Source organism: Hippopotamus amphibius, chromosome 4 (assembly GCF_030028045.1).
Source record: "Hippopotamus amphibius kiboko isolate mHipAmp2 chromosome 4, mHipAmp2.hap2, whole genome shotgun sequence".
Classification (NCBI taxonomy): Eukaryota; Metazoa; Chordata; class Mammalia; order Artiodactyla; family Hippopotamidae; genus Hippopotamus; species Hippopotamus amphibius.
This window is the reverse complement of record NC_080189.1, coordinates 113,021,069-113,040,155: the sequence shown is the minus strand read 5'-3', so window position 1 is coordinate 113,040,155 and position 19,087 is coordinate 113,021,069. Positions and strand designations below refer to the sequence as shown.

At 42.8% G+C, this 19,087-nt stretch overlaps 1 protein-coding gene across 2 annotated transcripts in view; it reads right to left on the bottom strand.

The window, feature by feature from the left end:
- Positions 1 to 2,843: 2,843 nt before the first annotated feature.
- The window catches only part of TAF3 (TATA-box binding protein associated factor 3), a 140,103-nt gene continuing 123,859 nt past the window's right edge, over positions 2,844 to 19,087 (bottom strand). For both annotated transcript variants that reach the window (XM_057733012.1, XM_057733014.1), the window contains exons 5-7: positions 8,677 to 8,932; positions 5,567 to 5,673; positions 2,844 to 4,752 (exon numbers count right to left, since the gene is read on the bottom strand). In XM_057733012.1, the coding sequence (XP_057588995.1) occupies positions 4,638 to 4,752; positions 5,567 to 5,673; positions 8,677 to 8,932 (478 nt within the window). In that variant the 3' untranslated portion in view covers positions 2,844 to 4,637. The remainder of the gene's footprint in view (positions 4,753 to 5,566; positions 5,674 to 8,676; positions 8,933 to 19,087) is intronic.

The window sequence follows — 19,087 nt, the reverse complement described above, 5'->3', positions numbered from 1 at the left end:
TTTACTTTCTAAAAGCTAGCTAAAAAAGCTTAGTCGACCTTCCAAACAGTATAAGAAAAGAAATAATCAGAATAGAACCTGATGATATTTTTGGATGATTTGAACTCCCTCTGCTGACTACTTTTATTAGAGGTTTAAATGAGGTCCTAGAAGCAGCACAAACATAGTCTTCAAGCCATTGAACTTGGCGATCGTTAACTCACGAAGGACAGTAACAATGACGATCTTCAGTTTTGTGTTGTTTTGCTTAAGATGCTCCCATCCTAAACGTTTCACTAATCAAAAACAAGACTAAGCCAAAAACAAACCAAAAAAAACTCGCACAAGACTTCAAAAGGTTAAGAAAATCCTGACTAGGTTCCAAGGATATAGTAGGAGAAGCTTGCTTAGGGCAGGGGACCTAAAATATGCTTCTGTTTTAGTTTTGTTTTTTTGGCCAGGCCAAGGGGCATATGGGATCTTATCCCCGGCCAGACCGGGGATTGAACCCATGCCCTCGGCAGTAGAAGCACAGAGTCTTAACCACTGGACCACCAGGGAAGTCCCTATGTGCTTCTGATCTGAAAGCCCAACACATTTACATCTGTGGCATCCATCTGTTTACGCATAAATGCTTTTTGTCGTATATTGTCAACTCAGCTACTTCCCAGGATGGTGAATGTAACCGTTCGCTAAGCTTTTCAATATTTTGTTGTAAATATAAACACTTCCACGTGTAAAGTTATACCCACATTAAAAACCACTGCAGTCTAAGGTGGATAGAAAGATGATGTAGAGAAAAACGGAGAAAAAACAGGTAAGGAACGGGCTTAGGATTCAGTGAAATGCATGTTAATACACAGAATATTGTGGGAACAATACGAAACGGCGGCGGCCAGGCTGCAGGAAAACTCCACTTGCAGCTAATGCACTTTTGCCACGCAGTGTGTCCAGCCAACGGCGAACGAACCAATCAAAGTGTTCAAAACTGTCCTTCAAGCAACTAAACTAAAAGCTGAGTTGTCCGGGATGAGAAAGGTAACCAGCCGTTGTTTTAATATCTAGCACGTAAACTAGATGTTATGCTTCCCTGATAGGAAGAAGAAAATGTTCAGCTATCCATCGACATATCTGATTTCCAGTGTCACCACTGGCCCGCGCGCGGGGATGAATAGTTTCTTTAGACTTTTTAGGCCACAACGAATGCAAGATGTTCAAAGAAATGGTTTCCTAAGAGAATGACTGATACTATTGTGGAGACATGTTATTCAGAACATTATCTTTCATTCTTCAGTCGGGGCAACTATCTACTTCTAGACTTGAACTTCTAAAGAAAACTGCTATGATCTGCACAGATTGGCCATAAAACTATTTGTATTGAAAGCTTAGCCCGCGTGCCTTTAGTGAACTTCATTCATTAGCATTCTCCCTGGCCAGGTTTCCATATCTCAGTGTTCATTTTATACTTTAATTTGGTTACCAGGTCTTTGTTGAATTGTCCTAGTCAAAGAACAAAGGCGGTTTAGGTGATACCGTAGAGTAAGGCACTGTATTTTATCTTTGCAAAAAGCCCGACAGAGCCCGAATGCTCTGATGCCCTCTGATTTTCTGCAGGACATTTGGAGCCACAAATCAGCTGGAGGACAGAGCTCCTCACTGTGCTTCAGTGCAGACATCTTTGGAAGACCAACAGCCAGCGAGCCAGTCACAGAAATTGTGCTTGGCCAGCTCCTTGGGGCTCCGTGGGCAGATTAGCTCACCCGAGGAGTGTCTGGTTCCTGGGAAGGAGGGTGTCTCTCTTTCTCTCTCTCTCTTAAATACCAACCCCTCCAATTAAATCACTAGCCAGGCCAATGTTTTTCCAGACTACTTCTCTTTGCAAGCATCAGGGATGCTGAGGTCAGATGGCAGTGCTGGCACAAATGACAACGGTCCAGGAGCTTCCTGACCCCTGGGGGACGTCTCACGCTCCCTGGAGAAATACTCTCCCTGTGCCTCTGCATCGAATTTTCTCAGTCCCAGTAGTTCCTCAAATGCCTACTGCTCTGTGATTTCCTTTTCCCTAAAAGTCAAAACCCACTCTCTTCTTGTGTGGGCCCCCTTGAGGTTTTCTCCGGATGAAACCGTCATCTTTCCCAATGTAACCCTCTCCCCTCGCGTCCAATACAGGTTTATCCTTTCCCTGTTTAGTTTGACTTCATTAGGGCAGGTGAATTAATCTCCATGCTCTTGGTGACGTCTGTGGCATTTATAATTACTCGTTTTTTCTTCAGTGTGACTTTATGGAAGATGATTCTGCCTAACTTTCTAACTCTGCTTTGGAACACTGGGGTTTTATTTTCTAATCCACATTTCCCTTTGCAGTTTCTTGGACTCCCTTTGGTTGGTGTACGGACGCCCATCCAGTAGAGACCGAGATCACCAGCCCGTTTCACACAGGCCACTGAACAGCCAGAAGATGGTAACAACTTTGGGTCTCTTGTGACCTGCACTGGATTCAACTCACTGACCTAGAGGTGAAAGGCTCTATATTCCATTACTAATCCCTTGAGCTCTCCAGCCCCCTGAAAGTGATTCTTTGGTTTTATTATTGCAAAGGCCATTTATAAAATCATGAACTGGATTTAGGAAAGCAACCATGAAATAGCAAGGGACAACAAACTGATTGAAATTCCTTCAATGTCATATGGGCTGAAGTCTCTCAGACAGTAGGACTGGGGGAAAGTTATATATCGGCACCTCCGTTCTTATTTCAGCAGCATGACCAGCTCACTTAGACGTGGCAACGTCAGATCCACTGACCATGCCTCAAGGAACTAAATCCTAAATAAAGAAAATGGAAAAGCAAACTATGAAATCGCCAATCATCTTTATTTTGCACTTCCCCACCCCCAACCCTCTCCAAAAAGCACTAATGGGTAGATCTGTGCATGTGAAAATATCGTATAAAGTATTTAGGATGATCTCAAATTAATGAACAAAAAACACGTATCTCAACATAGATGCTTTGTTTCTCTGTAGGGATAGAAAAATTTTGGCTTCTAGAACAAGGTGGGCAATGAAATACTGCAGTCTTGAAAGGTTGACTCCATTTCCACTGATTTGCAATTTAACATTCATGGCAGAAAACCTCATTTCTCTAACCACATAATATGTTTTAAAATATGATTAATTCATATACTAATATCAATTTGCTTGGCATTTAAAAAAAATCACAATTTCTGTTAATATATTTGTATTAGGTTCAAAGCCCATATTCTAGCATTCAAGATATCCATTACAGTGGCCCAAGCTGGGATTACTTCAAAATCAAGTAAAAGTCCATATTTAGTCCAAAGTTGCTAAAATATGCTAATAAAATTAAATCTGATGTTTTACATTAAAAATAAAATATTTGGTTTATCTCTCAGACATCTATAACATATAATAAATAGTGGGCAGTATAGTAATATAATAAAGTTTTGTGATACCCTGAAATTTGATGTTTTCTTTAAAAAAAAAATTTCATAATATACTTCATTTCAGCCTTAAACCACAATATCAATGAACAGATTTGCAGAAATAAAACAATATAAACACAAAATGCTACAGTATTTTTTTTTTTTTTTTTTACTTTGGGGAATCTACATGTCCTTCCAAACAAAAGGAAGTCAAAGAAATTTACAGAAACAAAACAGGTAACAAAACAATTTCAAATCATAAAGCGTAGATTTAAATTGCCTTGTTTTCCTTCCAACTGCTCGGCTCTGTCCCCCAGTGTTTTGGGTTCGGCGTGGGTTCAGCTCGAGGGCGTAACTCTGAACTACGTGCGGCTCTTCTTTTCCAGCCTTCTTCACTATGTACAGCAGTAATTACAGACACGGCTGAAATCATGGCAGATTTCAGAGAAAGCCAGAATTCAACACGATAAAAATTTTAAAAAATAACTACTTCATAAATATTTATTATTTACATTAGGGGAGAGCTCCTGGTCTGAAGAGTTTTTTATAGAAGTTGATGACTGGGTAAGCCGTGAGAAGAACGCCAGCAGTTTTGAGAAAAGGGCAAAGTCGGGAGGCAACAGAGATAGAAAACAGGCGAGAGCCAACAAAAATCAAGGGCCAGCAGGACATGATAGAAACCTTTTTCTTAAAAAATATAAGGTGTTTCACAAAAAGCCTGAACATTTTACATGTTAGTACTAAAAACAGGGAGGGAGAGGAAGCTTCATATATTTTTCATCACAAAAATATTTGCCGACACTCCACCTGGAGTTTTCTTTCATGTGATTATCTCACTAGAAGGGAGGCAGGCTGAGCGCACGCGGACCGCCGCCGTCCCCTCGGTCAGGGCCAAGGCGGGCCACGCGCGTGTCCTCACCTAACACTTTAAGGAAGAGGCCCTGGAGAGAATCGAGAAATCGAAAGGGAAGATGATGGTCTTTTTATTAGTAATACTTGTCACTGGTAATAGAAAACGGCGGCCAGGCGGCCCCGGCGCCCCGCCTCCGGGTGAGTTCCCCTGGGGTCACGACCGCGTGGCTCGGGCCGGCGCCCCCGCGGCGCTGTGTCCGTCCTCCGTCTCGCAAGGCTCACGATCTGCAGGAACGTGGCGGCAGGCGACACGCAGTGGGGGCTGCGGCACCTCCCCCGAGGCATCGGGACAGGGTCCCCGGGGCGTCAGTGTGCCCGGTGCTTCCTCTTTTTGTGCTTTTTATCCTTCTTCTTGTTGGCACACTTGGGACAGAACCACTGCATCTCCTCCGGAGGCGCAGCCATTATCCCCACGCAGGGCCTGCGGAGTCACCAAGGGAAGAGGGGCTTCAGACACACAAGCTTTACTCATACACATGCTCTCTTCCTGTGGTTTTAAAGAATTTCAAGTCATTGAACAATGTTCTAGTCTGTGGTGTATGTACCAGAAATGCACGTCACAAGGCTCTCATGGATGCCGCACCGCCGCTGGCCGTGCGGGTGATCGCCTTACACAAGCCCTTCTCCGGGCCCCCTGGAGAAATTCATTAGCTCACTCATCCTTTCAGCTAGAAACAGTCTCATTCTTCAGAGCCACGGCTTGGTTTATGTCTCAGAGATATCACATGGCACGTGACTAAGTGGACTCCTATCTTTTTATATCTGATATTTTCAAGATAAAACGGGAAGACTGCATGCATTTTGATGGTGTTGCTTTGGTTTGGGGAAGGCGCTGAAGAGGTGCGGACACCACACAAGCTGTCCCTTCACTTCTGCACTCTGTGACACGCTTATGGGGGTTCCCTAAGTGTTGCCTTCAAGCACTGTAGCTGCGACAGAAAACGACTGGCAAGAAAGGAAAGGGAACCCCTATGTCTCCTTTTCCTTTTTTAAAGGAGGAGGCTACACCTGCTAAGCAACACACTGGGAATGTGGGCTGGATAACGATAGTCCAAAGACTTGAGATGCTTGCAGTTAACATGAATGCCTTTTTCTGGGCAGTGATTCTGCTCCCTACACTCTTCTCGGGAGAGGAGCTGCCCCAGGAGGAAAGCCGGGATGGGCCAGAGCCCCCTGCCCCCACCGTCCCCGGCCAGCGCAGAGCCCCTGCCCCCAGGGCCTCACGGGGGACTCACCAGTGGTACCAGTCATCACAGTCGTCGCAGCCGATCATGGGGCTCCCGTCGTCAGGCTTGTTGCAGCCGGGGCAGATCCAGATCTGGTTCCCCCACTCGTCCCGGATCTAGGGAGCAGGGACAGAGCAAGACAGAGAGAGACGCCATGAGGACAAAGAACCCAAAAAGGGGCATGAAAAGGATGATTACTTCACACTGTGAAGCTAATAAACCAACAGATTAAACTAAAACCAAAAACACAGACACAACCCCGTCGTTAACAATTTATTAAAGCTGCAATCATGGTCACTGCTATCCTGGGATCACGTGAAAAAGTAAATGGCTACTAAGTGCTCAACGATAAGACATTTCCTTTTCTTTCTTTCCTTCTTTTTTTCTTTTTTGGCCACGCTGTGGCCTGCAGGATCTCAGTTCCCTGACCAGGGATTAAACCCGGGCCCCAGCAGTGAAAGCCCGGAATCCTAACCACTAGGCAACCAGGGAACTCCTAAGACATTTCTAATGAATATTTTAAACTCTCTTTTGTAAGTCATAAAAATAAAGCATTTTATAATCATTTCTGTGAGCAATGTGACCTGTGCCACCTTTATCTAAAAACATACTGTAAACGCATCCCCCTTGCATGACTAGGGTCTGCATGGCAGTAACGACGGATACCGTTGAAAGCTATCGAGCCCCACTCCATGTTGTTTCCTCCATCACATTCACAGGCCTGGAATTAATAAATACGGCCAATGTGCATGTATCACCTTATTACTTATTAGCCAAACCCTTCTCCTGAACTAGCTGATAAGATCAAGGATATAAAAGAGCTGTTACTAAGTAACTTTCCATTCCTTTTATGACATTTTCAGTAAAGTACAATCAACTAAAGGGCAAATGAAATAAGGGACGCGGGAGGCCAAAGAGCCACACGTTTTCATGTTATTTTGCAACAAATATGTTGTGCTCTGGACTTTGCTTTACTTAACATCTCAGTTCCAAATATGAAGCATTCCCAACTGAACCACTTCCTAAATTCCACACGAACAAGACCAATTTGGAGGAAACAATTCTATGACGGGCATTCAAAACCAGCAGTGACTGAAAGTTAATTTTCTAAAGTTTCTCCGAACACACAGCAAATAATTTCATTCAGTTTATTTTGCAAGCTATAGTCTCTTCTGGTACTTTCAAATACAAGACTGACTAGCTGTGTAGGAGAGAAACGACTTTCTCTGTGTGTGATGGGTGTGTGGGGGGCAGATGTTTCACTCTACTGATGTGCTCTTTTTAAGGCCAACCATTCTCGAAACAGTCTCTACAAAGGCAAAGGATACTGTGAAAGCTTCCTAAACAGACCTATGGGCAGCCACATCCCTGACTTGGTGCTCTCTAGTTTCAAGGGGAGAGACCACCAGTTAACACGTGCCAGCTGTCTGGGGTGAAGGCTGGCCCAGCACCCCGTGCCCTGAAGCTACCATGCATGGCCAGTCCTGCTGCTGGCTGACCTTTCTTGAAATTAGGAGGCTGTGACCCTGCAACATGAGAAATTTGCCTTAACACCCATAATAACTAGGACCCAACCCTCCACGGTTTACTATGTTCTTTCAAATGTCTGACTTGGTTTCACATTATCCTAAAGCAATGCTTGCTTAGGTTAGAGATGGGGAGACTAGAGCTAAGGAAATGTCGGTGACAGTTCTGATGCCACACATGAGGCAGCGACAAAATCAGCCTTTTTGCTGTATAGCCTGTGTCCTTCCTTCAAATCACACATTTCGTCTTCTGTCTACAAAGTGTCTCTGAGGAGGTAGAAGGCTTTTCATCCCTGTTGTCTATGCAAATCTGACTCATCTCCCAGGAGTTAACTCAAAAATCCACTGGAGAATCAGAAATCAGTGATAACCTAGTCTAACATGCCCCTAATCACAGCTGAAGAAATGGAGGTCGAGGAGACTGAGTGTAAAATCCTCCCCGATTAACCCATCCTGGGGTGACGTGGCCTCAACCGAACACCTGTGGCGACTGGTCCTTGAATGGACCAATCTGATGGTCACAGATTTTCACAGCGTGTCTTCTATTTTTGTCTTGAATTGCCGATTAATTTTTTTTCTGTTACTATTTCATGTCTTTATATCTTCTCTGAAGACTTCTGAGATTTTCTTCTTATCCTTTATGTCATTACTGTGCCTCAAATACTTAATGATTCATTGAAATTTGCTTCCAAAACACCTTTATGAAGATGTGATACTTTATAACAATGATGACTTATAACAACAGGGACAAGAGTCTGACCCCGCCACCTTCCAGTCTCATCTGTTCAGGAAGACCCGAGCCACCACCAGGCTGACAGATCTCAGGCGACATACTCAGCGGTCTCGGCAATGTCAGTTCAGCGAGAACCTCCACGTGCCTGAGATCCTTCTGCCGTCTGTCACTCTATGGAGCCTGAAGAACATATTTATGTAAGTGCTTCATGACTCCACTGAATTCAGGGCTTGAGTAGGCCTGACGCTAGTGAGGATGGGGAAACACGTAAAGGCGGCTCCATGGCAACTGGAGAACTCGTTCATCAAGGTGAGTTTTTCCGCCTGAAGACAGGCCTGGACTCAGGAAGCTCTGTGGTCTGAAAGTTCATTTCCATTCACTCTGAGGGCCCTGGTACGTTCTGGACCTTAGCCGATGAGATGCTGACATACCAGAATGAGTGCTGCTGCTCAGAAACAGCAGCTGGCCCATCAGACGTGTGTACAGGACATAAATTATACTCTTAAGTGAATCACCGCTTGATCAAGAAAGTCAGGGAGGGGTTTAACTGCCACTATTCACCTCTATATTTATACATGGATTGTGTTGTGTATACGTATACAGTCATCTTCCAAAACAATGTTGAATAAGGAAAAACAATACTCTGACATTATTTATGGAGACTAAATGTGCAAATATCCTACCACAGTACTTTTCAGCCAAAAGCCTGAAAATGCCTTTCTAGTCATAAAGAATTGTCTCTGAAATTCACTAATGATACATCTGATGCTGCTTTTTTTAATTGAAAACATTTTCATGAGCAAAGAGAAAGCTCTTAAGTGACTTTTTCTTAAATACTCCAAAAATAGAAAGCAGCGCACCACGTAAGTGCTGACTGTCTCTGTGACCACACTCCGGACGGGGGCTTTGGAATTGGCGGCTCCCGAGGCGGCGGGGGCCGGGGCGGGCATCCCGGTGGGGGGCACACTGGCCGGGGCCAGGAGGGGCAAAGGCACCGGGGCGGGGGTGATGTGCGCAGGCACGGGGGCGGGGGCTGACGCGGGCGGTGGCGTCTTGGGTCTGTTCAGAGAAGGCGCCGGCTTAGCCTCGGGGGCTGGGACCACTTTGCTGATGACACTGTCAACAAAAGAGAGAAAAGGAAAAGTCAAAACACACAACTGAGTCAAGCCAGGTAGCTAAAAACATGATCGCACAATCACTTGGTTCTCCTAGCAGCAAAAGACTCTGGAGAGTCCAGAGAGCGACAGAGCTCAGGGTTCAAGGACCTTCACCAACCTGCTTCTCCACTTACTCGGTCACGGTCTCGGCTGGGAGAGATGTCAGGCAGGGGAGTGAACTCCCTAGGAGGGAGGCAGCAGCTCCAGCTCCTTTCCCGGTGATGTTACCAAGTTGTGATTAGAGCTGTGTACTGCACTGTCCCTTCCTCAACACTGTCTTATTCATAGAACCCATGCCGGGGAAGAAGAACCAGAACTCAGAGCCAGGATACCTACGTCAAACCCTATGTCTTCTACAGGTCAGCATGTGACCTTGGGTAACTCATTTAAAAGTGCTAGTTATTGAGCGCCTCTAAGCTCTAGGTGCTTTCCATACATCACCTCACCCAGTCCTCACAACAACTTCAAAGAAGTTATAGTGACCCTGTTTTATAGACGAGGAAACAGGATTAGAGAGAAAAAGGAACTTGGGCAGGCTTTGGACTGAAGTCTGATTCTAAAACTCTTCTTCTTTTTAAACAAAGTTCCTTTATTTGGTGGGGAAAGTATACATAATTTCAAGTATAGAGAAAACATATTTACTTCCAGTCTCTCTGCCTCCCACCTCCAGAAGGAACCACTGTCCTCCCGCTGGCAGGTGTGTTTCTGTATTTTTGTTCCTTGAACTTTTTCTGCCTTTGCAGATACTCATAAACAATGCATACAGTACTGCTGTTTTGTGCATTTCAAGTATATAAACAATTTACACTATATTTATTTTTTGCAACACGCTTTCCTCAGTTTTCTCGTAGTTGAGGTATAATCAACACATAGCATTGTGTAAGTTTGCATTTGTGTCTGTTTGACACATTTGTGAACTGTAATACGATTACTGCAGTTGCTTTAGCTAATACCTTTATCACTTCATGCAATTATCATTTCTTTTTTGTGAAGAGAACAGTGTGGATCTAGTCTCTCACCCCCCTCGACACCTACAGCACAGGACTGTTACCTATAATCTCCGTGGCGTGCCTCAGGTCCCTAGACCTGTTTACCTACTGGCTGCTCACCTGGATTTACGTGTCTTGATTCCTGCACGTGTGTCACTTACTTTAACTGTTGTGCAGTCTCCACGGGATGAACACGTCACAGGGGTTGTGCCCATCGCCCTATCGGCTCTATGACGTGTTACCTTGTTAATGCTGCATGCTAACCTGTGCACGTGGTCATGAGCCTCCCCAGGTGACGTTCCCAGACGTGAAGCCGTGGGGCCAGGCGGAGCTGCCCTCTGAAATGGATGCACTGACCTCCCTCTTCCTGCGGTCCCACACGGACCTTCCTAGACCTGGCTTTCTATCAACAACGTGTAAATAAAGACCTCTGCCTGCGAGGGCTGCGGTGAGAACAGGGAGGAACACGTCACGAAGGAGGTACGAATGCGAAGTGTCATGGCGTTGATCATGTCACCCCTGGCATCATCACGACCGGACCACACAGGGCCTCTTCCTCAAAATCCTCGTTTACGAAACACCTCCCCTGCAAAGCACTGACTCTTTGCTGTTTTGGTCAGAAGACTATAATAAAACAGCATTTCAAAAACTCCATCATCATGTAAGCAAATAATCAGTGCTGTCACTTGCTCTCTGCTGGCTTCATGTGAGGGTGATCGCCTTCCTAACTCGAATGTAGCCGAAGACCAGGGGAATTCAACACGGGCTGTTTGCGCAGGAGACACTCAGACACTCAGCAGATGTTTACCATAATTCACGGTGACTATCTGCCCAGCACTCACCAAGTTCCCAGCTGTTGTGAGCTCTGGAAAGCCAAGTGTGTGCCGGCACTGCTGAATGTTTACCTGCCTATCTCACGTGGTCCTCGTAACAACCAAATGAGGTAACAATGCTGATATTATTATTCTCTTGTAGAGGAAGAAACCAAGGCACAGAGATTAGTGCTTTGCACAAGTTCACAGACTACTATAGAGCAGAACCCAAGCAGCCTGATTTTAGAACCCGTGATCTTAACAGCTACACTCTACTGTCTCTCAGTGCTTACTGAGTGAGGTTTCCCTTACATATAAGGTGTGAGGTCCAGGTTATTACTATGGCATTTACATGCATAGGGCAAGCACCCCCTATTCTTACGGTTAGACTAAAATTTAAAAACACTATCCTGGGAGGCAGTTTTCCAAAATGGTTTAAAATATGGGTGCTGGAACCAAAAGTAAAGGAAAAGCAGGAACCCACAGAGGTAGATAGAACACAGATGTTTCACTCTGAGGGCATCTGTGCATCAGCTGAGTCTGATCTTTGGTTCTGATACAGAGGACAGGTTTTCAAAGCTCAAGCCCTGTCAAAGTGGAAAGACTAATACAACTCCCTCCTCACATTAAGGATTCCCAAACTGGCTATACCAGTTAAGCAAGAATGAATCAGATCTCATGAATTCTCAACTTGGGTGGCCCAGGACACTGTATTTAAAGTGATTTGGACTTGCAATGCGCCTCAGTACCCAGCACTAGTCATCTTGAGAGAAAGTAACTTAAAATCTAGACTTCATATTATTATTACAGACAATAATTTAAGAAAAAGAGTAGCACATAATCAAAGTTAAACATATAAGGAAGCAAGGATGCAACAGGGAGGACCAGCAGAAATAACAGACAGTATAAAGAGACCCATAAAGACTGCAGATACTACCATTATCAACTACAAAACAACTCTGCTTACAGTGTTTAAAAAAATAAAAGGTAAAACTTGAAACTATCTGTAGGTAACAGGAGGCTACACAGAGTAACCTAGCAGATTTGATCCAAACAGACCATATAGAAATGGAAAGTACAGTAACTGAAATTTAAAACTCAGTGGATGGGAGAACTATAAACTGAACACACCAGAAGAAATTATCTAGAATGTAGCCTGGAGAGGCAAAGAAAATACGATAAAACGGTCTAATTAGTATTGTTTAATCATAACTCTAGAAATAGAATGAAACAGTGGCAGAATGTTAACAAAGAATATCTGAGACTTTTACAGAACTGATGAAAGATACTAATCCACAGACTTAAGAAGCCCAACAAATCCCAGGCAAGATAAATAAAATCTATCAGAGTGAAACAATAAAATACCACAGAGAGAAAAGTCTGAAAAGAGCCCAAGGGAAAAAGAGACAATTACTTTCAAAGAAGAAACAGATGACAGCAGACTTGTCAACAGCAACGATAAAATCTAGAAGACAGTGGAATAATATCTTCAATATATAAAGACAAATAAACTTTGTCTTCGAAAACATCTTTCAAGAATAAGGTTGAATTACAGACATTTTCAGGCAAGCAAAATCTGAGAATCTGCCACCAGTGGACCCTTACTAAAAGAAATTCTAAAGTAGCAATTCCCAAATTTTTTGGTCCTAGGATCCCTTTATAATCTTAAAAAACACTGAGAAACCCAAAGAACTTTTGTTTATGTGCATTATATCTTGTCTATATTTACCATATTAAAAATTGAGACTGAGAAATTTAAAAATAACTAGTGAGTTCATTTAAAAGTAACAGTAACAACCCATTACATGTTAACAGGTAACTTTTTTTTTTTTTTAATGAAAAGCAAGTGGTAGTTTCCTACAAGTTAGTAGCAATGTGGAATCTGAAACCATATCAATAAGCTTTTCATATTCTGTTATAGTTAAATCCATTGCTCTGTCTGGCACTCTGAATAGATATTTTACTCACGCATGATGTTATAACATCATGCACTGGTCACTTGGAATATTGCTTCACTGAGTTATGCAGATCTTTCAAACATGTACACATTATATAATATTAAAAAAATCATATTTGTTGGTGTTACTACCATCCAGCTCATCGAAAACTCCTTAAATTACTGAGGAGCTGTCAACTTGTAATGATCTGTTTTCCAAAATTCTAACTTTCACTTGAAAGCTTGAATTTTATCACTTATAACACATGCTCTCAGGTATTTTCTTTGAAATAGCAGTCCTGGGTCTTTTCAAAGAAACACAACATTCACAGCTGCTCTGTATCCTAACTGTGCTTACTCATCTTTATGGCCCACCTTAGGCAGTACGTTCCTCACGAGGAAGGTATGTAGTATCTTATTTGTCTTTGAACTATTTGCAGTATTAAACAATGTCTTAATACATATTTGTCAACTTTCATATGCTTAATGCCTAATATCACAGGGAGAGCGCTCCTATAGAATAATTATTTTACTTTTGAATATTTTTCGCCTGTTTAAAATATTTTTAAATAGGTCAGTCTCCTCTCTTCATTCCTTCCTGCTTACTTTCCTTCCACATTACTTAACGAGTCCCGAGACCACTGAGATTTCTACTTGCCAACATGGATTCTAATTCCTCAAGAATGAGCCTGATGCCATCGCAAGGAACAAGCACATCATGCAGGTTTCATTCTTTTATCTCGAAATGCTTTTAAATTGTTTTAAGCTGTATGAAACCCATTACGAACGTCATCTGCCTTGCCTCTTTCTCCATCCCCTTTCTATTTTCTTAGGTTTTCTTTCTATTTTTCTTAGATTTCTCCCTTACCTGTGCGGCCTGTGAATGGTGCCCATGAGAATGGTCCAGCATTAGCACTGCAGCCAGTGGAGGTAAACAGCCTGTTGATCAATTTATGGGGCAGTACCCGAAATCTCAGAAATATCTGCTTGTACAAGTCTTCTTATTTTCCAATTTACGGAAAAGGCATTTTGATGAAAATAACTCATAATAAAGACAATCCTCCCAAAATGCCTAGTACTCCTCCAATTCAATGAAATTACTCCTATAAACTTGGTATGTAATGATATATCTATTTATATTTCTCATTCAAATTTTCTGAGTAGCAAAAGGAAAAACATTAAAGTGGGTACTAAGTGCTGATGAGACAACACGTCCTAATTTTCTGCTTCCAAGAGATTAGATTGGTATTACATAGGCTCTGAAGTGACTTGTCTTTCCCAACTCTTTTGAATGTGACCAGAAAATTCACTGGAGTTTGAAAGTTATTCTTGATTCTAGCTGCTCAGTTACTTTTGTGGTTCCTGGGGGCAGAGTTTTAAGAACAATTATTTTATTATCTCTTTAATTTTCAACATCACAGAAAAAATACATAAACACTATCTCATTTTATAATTTCTCATCACTTGTGAGATAAACTATCATTACTCAACCTAATTTGATCACCGTAAAAATAATTTTGGATTCCTACTGGCCTCCACCTCCCAGCGCTTTCTCTGTCCTTCCTCCCTTTGGTGGCACGTTCCCGCGTCTCTAACTGCATAGCAAGGCCCTCCTCCAGAACTCTCTGGTGAATAAGCAATGTCTCCAGAGTAACCAACACCACCCACAGCTGGGTCCCACAATGGCTCCCTGCTGCTAACATTACATCTTTTGGAGGATTTGATCAGAGGGCTCTAGCTGCTATAAACACTGGTGTTATTCATAAAAATGTGCAGGAGGAGGATTTTTGGCAGGATTTCTTTACCTGTTTCCCCACTGCAAAACAGTGAAATAAACAGAATGGGTCAGGGGCTGCTTGGCCTGTAATGCAAACTCACAGCTGGACAAGTCAACAAAGGGCCTGTCCTCACCTCTCCGGCCACACAGAGTCTCGGAGGCTACAGGCAAACGCCACCTGGATATGTCTGCACGGGGACTTGAGTGATCCTCACGAGTCAGCGGTTGTGGGCCAACACTGGGATGCCAGCCATCAAAGTCATCAAAGTCCGCATGCTGCCTACCGAGCTGCACAAAGGTCAACAGCTCCCTCACGATGCTCACTCACTCACCCTGAGAAGCCAGCAGCCATTTGCAGATGGTCACAAAACGATGCCACAGGTAAAAACGATTGCAAGCACCTCCGTTGAATTTTACACAAACTTCTCAACAGGGAAGTTCTTCCATGTTTGGGAGAAAACCCAGCTTGATTAAAAAAAAAAAAAACACACACGGACACACACACACGTATATATACGTTCGAGCCACAACTCGCTTTTCTTCTTCAGATTTAGAACTTTGATCAGTCTCAGAAATAATGTGCACCTTTTGAGAAACGCAGGAAACAGATTCCCATGTTGTATTGTAAACTAACCCCTCCTTACAACAAACAAAAAAAGACCACTGAGGTTTCACTATATATTACTATAAAACTGGATCGTTGTGTCCATGGTTATATAAAACATCACAGTTTTGCTCTCTTACTTTTCCTGTAAAAGTCCCGTAAATAAAGCGCCCAAGCGTGGCAGGCAGCCTCCAGCGGCCCCTCCCACCCTGGGGGAGTCTCCTCACAGCCTGTGTGGGCTCGGACTTGGATAGCTAACAGGATACTGTGAAAACGACTGTGTGACACCCGAGCTAGGTCATGAGAGACGCTGCAGCTTCTGCCTTACTCTCTTTCGGATCAAATGCTCTGGGGAAGCAGAGGCTGAGTCATGAGGACGTTGAAGCTGCTTTAGGAAGAGGCCCGTGGGACCAGTGACTGAGGCCTCTTGCCGACAGCCACATGTGAGCCCGCAGTGCATTCTCCAGCCCTGGGCAGGCCTTCCAGTGACCGGAGCCCTGGGCAGCAGCCTGATGGAGGTCGGAGTCAGAACCACCCGAAGTCCTGACCCACGGGAAACTAGGAAGTAACGTGTTTATGGCTTGAACTACTAAGTTTTGGGGTCATTTGTTATGTGGAAATAGAAAATTAATATACCAAGTATTTAATTGATCTCATTTAGGTACATAAATAAATATTCAGCATTTAGGAGAAATTATATTTTAGAGCATCTGTATTTAAAATGCTAAACTGTAACACAGTCATTTCCCTATTTCACATGTGATCAAAAGGAACAAACACTCAAAGACAATTGTGAGAATCAGTGCTATGCTGACTCTTCACATCAGTCTTTATCCTTATTCTTCTGGATCCTCACAGCTCAAATTTCAGCACTCACGTAATCAGCACATAACTGTAAATGGATTTACTTCCTCAAGCTCGGGGCTTGCCTCTTGAATATTTACATCATCTTATCTTGTCATAGCCCAAGTACATACTAAGTGGCAAACATTTAATCTTTTAATTCAGGCATGACCTATTTGAAAAATGAAACAGATTGCATGAAGTAATTAGAGGAAAATACAGCCACTGTAGAATCTCCATTTCCAAAGGAGATACCCAAATGATTAGACTTCTATTGTCAAATGTTCAAAATCTCTAAAATACCCTAAAAGGGCATGAATACTCACATAAATAATAAATAATGTGTATTCCCTCATAGTATTTTTAAAAAGATATATAAAAGGGTAATTAAACAAAAATGGTAAGCTACAGGGCAAGGAGGCTAAAGGTAGAGGGACAGGGCAGAAAGCAGGACTCTGAATATATCTTCTTACACAGTTTCAACTTTGGAGGCAAGTAAATGTCTTACATATTCAAAAAATTTAATTTATAAAATTGCCTACAAGTCAAAAGTAAATGGAAATGAATGAACTGCAATGTATCAATGTATCTTGTTGATGACACAACCAGACACACACAACTACTTTAGGTGACTTTAGGAAGACAGCACTTTGGATCTTCCTCAAATTCTGTTCCACCCAAGTCTTTTCTGATCCTTCCTGGCTGGAAGTAATCATCTTGAACTTCTGCATCACTTGAGATGTTTCTCTCATAGACGTCAACGCTTTCTACCTCCTGTTACGATTGTTTACATCTATGTTTCCAAGAGGAGACCCAACATCTGACTCACCATTTGCACGAGTGTATCTCCGACACAGTTTTACTATGTATATAATCAAAACAATTTTTAAAAAATGTAAAACCGTGAGGGTATTTTCTAGTGCACTGTCAGGTTTCTTTTCAAAAACCAAATTACCTGGAGTCAGAATTTCTAAAAGATTTTGTGATATCAGAAAAGCTTCTGCTTCTTTCCAGGAAAGAAAGGGTACCTTTAGTGAGAAAAAGCCAAACCAAATGAAACTGAACATTCAACACTGATGAAATCTCACTTCAAATACTCTCTGAGTCTGGAGTCTACAGAGGAGGGTGAGATGCTTTCACATGGACGTATGCTAAAGTTGCAAGTTAACCATAAAAGACGATCACTCCATTCATTCATTTTGGGGTTAAATAATATCCCAGCTATTTGAAAACCTTAAAAGCAATAAGATGACATTCAGTGAACTAGAAAAATAAACAAGATTGTGATTAAGATTTGTATCTCACTGGAGTGTTATAATATTCAGTTATCACTGAAGTCATGCTTGGAAAACCCAACACTACTACTTTAAAATATATTAAAATTTGATAATAGCTGCTGTGTCTTCACCAAAAATCACCATGCTTTACATGAATTTTTATCTTCCTCTGTAAATTGCATGGAAAAAAAATCATATATATATTTATAGCATGTGATATAGGGAGATATATACACACATATATAATGTGGATTTTCACCTTTGTGGGCTAAAGAAGAAGTATTTGATTAAAATCCTAAGTACATACAGCATAGAGACCCAAAGATGGGCAATCAATGGTGTGTTCTAGGAGAAAAGCTACTCTGATAATTTCGTTTTCAAATTGAGGGGGGTTATTTTTCATCGATTCAGAATATATGAGTGGTGCATCTGTTATTATACAGATAATGCAAGTCTTCAAAAAAAATCCACATTTCCCTTTTACATAGACTATAGAAAGACTGACCTCATATTATTTAATAAAACACATTTGGAAACTTAAGTCACTCCACCTGTAGGATATTCCAATTCCTTTAAGCAACTTATTTTCAGCATCCTCTTATTATTCAAATGACCTCTACAGTTAGGCAGAATACCAAGAGTCACAGTTTAGGAAGGGAAAGCAATCTCTGACAAGATTTCAACACCAAATGCCATCTTCCCATCGTACTGCAGGGCGAACAGTAAGCTTCCTCTATCCTCTTCAGCCCTCTGACTTAGGAGGTTTTTACTTGATAAAACCAAAGTTGCACCTAATGTTGCAGCCACCCTGGAAAAGTAACTCAATTACACTTTATTTTGATACTACTTCAAATCTATGAAAGCTTGTTCAAACAGAGTGGAAATCAGTTCTATGGTTCACCGGCTGAGAGGCTGTCTCAGTCCGTGAATTCATCTCACAAATTTTATCACCATCTATTATGTCTCCTACTCTTGGGTAGTTGGGTTCAAGGTGAATGGGGCACACCCTCAATTTCCAAGAAACTTGAGGTGGGGAGAGAAGACAGTCACATAAGGGTAGGTAGGTAAAGCACAAAAAGTGGAAAATTTTGGATGGAAACAGTGTATTCTGGGCACTTGAAGAAGGATGGCTAGCGGGGGGGTGGGGGTGGGGGGGGGAGGTGCACTGTGATCACTTTCCCTGATGACAAATGACAGTTTTAAAAGATGAACATGGGTGACTCTGATGAAGAGGCGGGGGTGGGGGGTGGGGGTGGGGGCGCGTGAGGCAGACGGGACAACCTGAGAAAAGAAACACGGGTGAGAAGCATCCTGTTTTGTATGGGAAGCCACAAGCAGTCTGGAAGCGCCACAGCATATAAAGCACAAGGTTCCAGACAGATGGCTCTGGACAGAGTAAGAGTGGAGAGCAGTTCTGAGAGGTGGCAGGAAAGAAGAGGGTGAGGAACTGAGAAATACTGTACATAAGGCTGGAAGGGGCTGGGGACCGGATGGCTGTTGGGTGGGGAGCGGCTGCGAGTTAGGGAGGGAGGTATCCCCCTCTGGTATCTGTGATGCTGGAGCTTTTACAGTTAGAGGGTAGAGTTTAGAGCACAGACAGGTATAGGGTGATCTGTGCCACGTACTTGATTTGAAAAGTGGAAAACTGAAAAATCTATTATTCTCTCTAAGAGCTGAAACAGCTCCGGTATCTAAGGGCTCTTGTGTTTCTGAGCTGAAGGCATCTTTGCTTGGGGGCACTTTCAGAGGTCTGCAAATAGAACATCGACATCTTTCCTCCTCTGTTGCTGATGACCACCTGCATCTAGACAAGGAGGAGAGACCCAAGATGCTCCCTGGGAGGTATAAGATGCCGAGAGTTCAGGTGACGATCAGA